Raw genomic sequence first — 3,521 nt, 5'->3', positions numbered from 1 at the left:
CTCTACAAGTCCGGCGTGAGTGTTCGGTCAGGGCGTCTTTTATCGATTCAGTTCTGTTTATAAGAGCAATTCTTTTGAGTCGTCTCAAGCTAAGCGCAATTCTTGATATGGACGCGATGCGATTGCAACAACCTTTCAGTAGTTGCAAGCGAAGAACATTGGGCAAGAAGTGCGACCAACACTACGGAGTGCAAGATCAGATCACCTATATATCTTCGCAGTTGGCAACCCCTTGCGTTGGTTAAGACGACCAACGGACCTCATTAAAGGTCCCTGAATGGGTTCACGTGGGGGCTGTATCCTTTGAATCCGTGAGAGAAGATCGCAGTTTCATTGAGTGCTGCTGCCTTGCTTCGCAAGTGACAATAGGAAGTCCGATCCTGAGCATGATAATCACGAAAGGACAATTATACGTGGTTTGTCAACCGGGGACCATGAAAGTGCAAGATCAGCTGGATTTGTCCCCGAAACCTAATTACTTCCCCTCCAGCATGCGTGAGGTGAGCGCGCTGTCGATGAGTGTCGATGAAAAACGAATGTTCACAGCCCACGAAGACAAAAAGATCCGCGTGTGGAACCTCGCCAGCTCCTGCCTGCGTCCAAGGCGAGTGGCAACGCTGCCTACGACGAAACAATACCTGACGAACTGGGCGTGTGTCCGCAAGTACATTCAAGTACGGCGCCATCAGCAGCCACTGGCGTGGATGGAGCATGTGGACAAGATCAGCGCCTTGGCAGTGGGAAAGGACAGGCTGCTGTATTCAGCCTCGTGGGACAAGACGGTGAAGGTGTGGGACGTGGAAAAGATGAAGTGCGAGGAGTCGTTCAAGGCGCACGACGACGCGGTGAATGCGATGGCGGTGGGGAAGGAAGACGGTCTGCTCTACACAGGGTCAGCGGACAAGGTGATCAAGGTATGGACCAGGAGGGCGAGGTTGAGGAAGAGGCATGCGATGGTGGTCGCGTTGGAGGGGCAGCGGTCGGGGGTGAATGCGTTGGCGTTGGACGAGGAGGGAGGGAGGCTGTATTCGGGGTGTTCGGATGGGAGGGTGATGGTGTGGGGGAGGAAGGGGAGCTTGAGCAGGGGAGGGTCGCCGAGGCAAGGGGGGGGCTTCTCCATTGAGATGGAGGAGACGCTGGGGGGGCATCGGCTGGCAGTGCTGTGCTTGGAGCTGCACGGGACGTCGCTGCTTATCAGCGGCTCAGCAGACAAGACGCTGCGCGTGTGGAGGCGGCCCAAAGCTGGATGTTTGGGATCCCACAGCTGCGTAGCTGTCCTGCGCGGGCACACCGCGCCCGTGAGAAGCTTGCTGTCGATGGGTAGCGGCTTCAGCCAAATGAGCATGGTATACTCGGGCAGCTTGGATGGCAACGTCAAGATGTGGCTGCTCACAGAACCACAAGAAGACATCGAGCAGCAACCCTTATTACCACCGCTACTGTAACGCTCATACAAATCGTCCCTAATTACCACCGCTACTGTAACGCTGCTGCTGTTCAAGGGATTGCTTAAAGAGAGTTTTCTCTCCAACAACGAATTGCGATCACCGAGTACCCGTCGCAGAGCCAATTGTACACAAGTTTCCATGTGCTGCTATTGTATTGCTTATCCTCATCTATGCAGTGTGCACTATTTTTCCAACAACAACGAACATCCCATATTACCTCTTGTAATTATCATCGACTCAACTGGTGTGGACCCATGGCAGAGTCGAGACTCGAGAGCTCCAAATTGATGCTGCTTGCAATCGTCTCGCAATCGTTGAATATTTTGACCTTTGTGGTTGAGCAATTTTCAATTTGGATGGACTCTACGTAACCATTTGTGGAAGTACTGGAATTACACTCCAAAATGCGCTCCCTGATCTATTGAATGATTGGAATCGTGGGTGTGGATAATAGTATCTCCAGGTTTTGATTGAGTGAATTTCAGGTCACATACTCGAGGCTATCCAAAATTATGGGTTGCGATCACCTTCTCTACGATTTGTCTTCTTTCTCCTCTGGGTTCTTCAAAATCAAGAAAGAGAACAAGTGCACGTCAAGAGTGTTTTCGTCAAGAGGAACACGTACTTTTGTCCTGTATGCAGCTATGCCACGCACATAATACTACCTAATAATAGCGTCAAAGGCCAAGGAACTCGGAGTACGAGCATCTTTTCAGCTCCAAATTCCATGGCATTATCTTTGGGAAATGCAGTTGCTCGCATCTCCAGAGAGGAGCCTTCCTTCTCTTTCTGTTTCTGTTATTCTCTGTCATAGTGTTACATAGTCTAGCTTCCCTAGGAATGCCATCCGGGCTTGACAATCTCAGTCAGATTGCTTAATGGAAAACATAGTAGGTCTTCAAAAACGGACCAAACCTGATCTTTTGTGTCTGAGAACAGTTATAACCGAGCGAGGGATGGTCAGTTTTAAACGCTCCAAGAAACCATTGAGCAAGAACTTGGGAAAGAGATCCCAAATATGGCATTTTGTCATCAGTAAGCCTTTCGGGGAAAGGGTCACACTCCACAGAATCAAAACTATTGAAATAATAGTGCTCTCACTAGTTTGGATTAAAACAATTACAAGAAGGCTTACTGAGCCAATTCGTCATGAACAAATATATAAACAACGATTCAATCAATACAATGTATTGCATTTCTTATCTCTCTCAAACAGGAGTCAAACTCAGGTTAACTATTAGAACAGGAAGCTAATTTAGAAATCGTGACAACTTTGTCACGATGGCACAACAAGGCATGCCAATTGCAGGGCTCAGGCATTGAAATACAGAGCGAAGCACAGTGGATTGAGGGGATGCTCCAGCTCGTAAGAAGAAGCGTTTATCCCGAACTTTTGAGAAGGTTCAAGAAAGCCCATCAGGCCTCCATGGCTACATCCCCCATCCTAGAGTCAAACTATGATAACCCTTTTGTTGATGATTCCTTGGAGGAGGACTAAGGACCTATTTGTGTCTTGTGCTTCGTATTCAAAATCTAACTATTGTAATCTCTATTTGGAAATAACATTGTAAGCCTTATCTATAGTGAGTCATAATATAAGGCTTTCCTTTGTTATCCATGTTGATCTTTCAATCATATAATGCTTTGCATTAAGACGAATACATAAAAGATATATCTATGCCTTGGTGTAGATACATTGTAAGTATAGCTATAACATCTCCACCCTTACAAGTATTCTATAGTGTGTTCTCCTTAGTCTCTACTCTTCATCATGTCTCTTCTAAGTTTAATAATATTGCTATGCAACTCGAGTTTTGTATGTAACCATTTTGATTTTTCTTCCATTATAAATTTGAAACTGCAAGAGATAATGAGTTGAAAGCTGAGGGGGAGAGAGAGAGAGAGAGAGAGAGAGAGAGCACATTGTACTAGAATAAAACATTCTAGATTATTCCAATAAGAGAGCTACAGATTAATCAATTAGGAGAAATAAATTTAAGAGAATTTAACATTCATCAATAAGATTGACAATCAATTGAATGTTTCAAGATTTATAGGAACATCAAGAATTAG

General features: G+C 46.1%; 1 protein-coding gene across 1 annotated transcript; it reads left to right on the top strand.

Annotated features, from left to right (window-relative positions):
- Nucleotides 1-434: 434 nt before the first annotated feature.
- LOC147883190 (protein JINGUBANG-like) lies at nucleotides 435-1,445 on the top strand. Its single transcript, XM_087399260.1, has one exon. It carries the CDS (start codon nucleotides 435-437, stop codon nucleotides 1,443-1,445), a length of 1,011 nt encoding a protein of 336 aa, XP_087255386.1.
- The last annotated feature ends 2,076 nt before the right edge of the window (nucleotides 1,446-3,521 follow it).

Source organism: Dipteris shenzhenensis, chromosome 28, assembly GCF_047967505.1.
Source record: "Dipteris shenzhenensis isolate YYH24624 ecotype China chromosome 28, Dip_SZ_1.0, whole genome shotgun sequence".
NCBI classification, from domain to species: domain Eukaryota; kingdom Viridiplantae; phylum Streptophyta; class Polypodiopsida; order Gleicheniales; family Dipteridaceae; genus Dipteris; species Dipteris shenzhenensis.
The sequence above is the reverse complement of the archived record's forward strand: the minus strand, read 5'-3'. Positions and strand labels throughout refer to the sequence as shown.

Excerpts from the sequence above, each read along its gene's own strand:
- LOC147883190 (XM_087399260.1), top strand. The coding sequence starts at position 435 with ATGAAAGTGCAAGATCAGCTGGATTTGTCCCCGAAACCTAATTACTTC.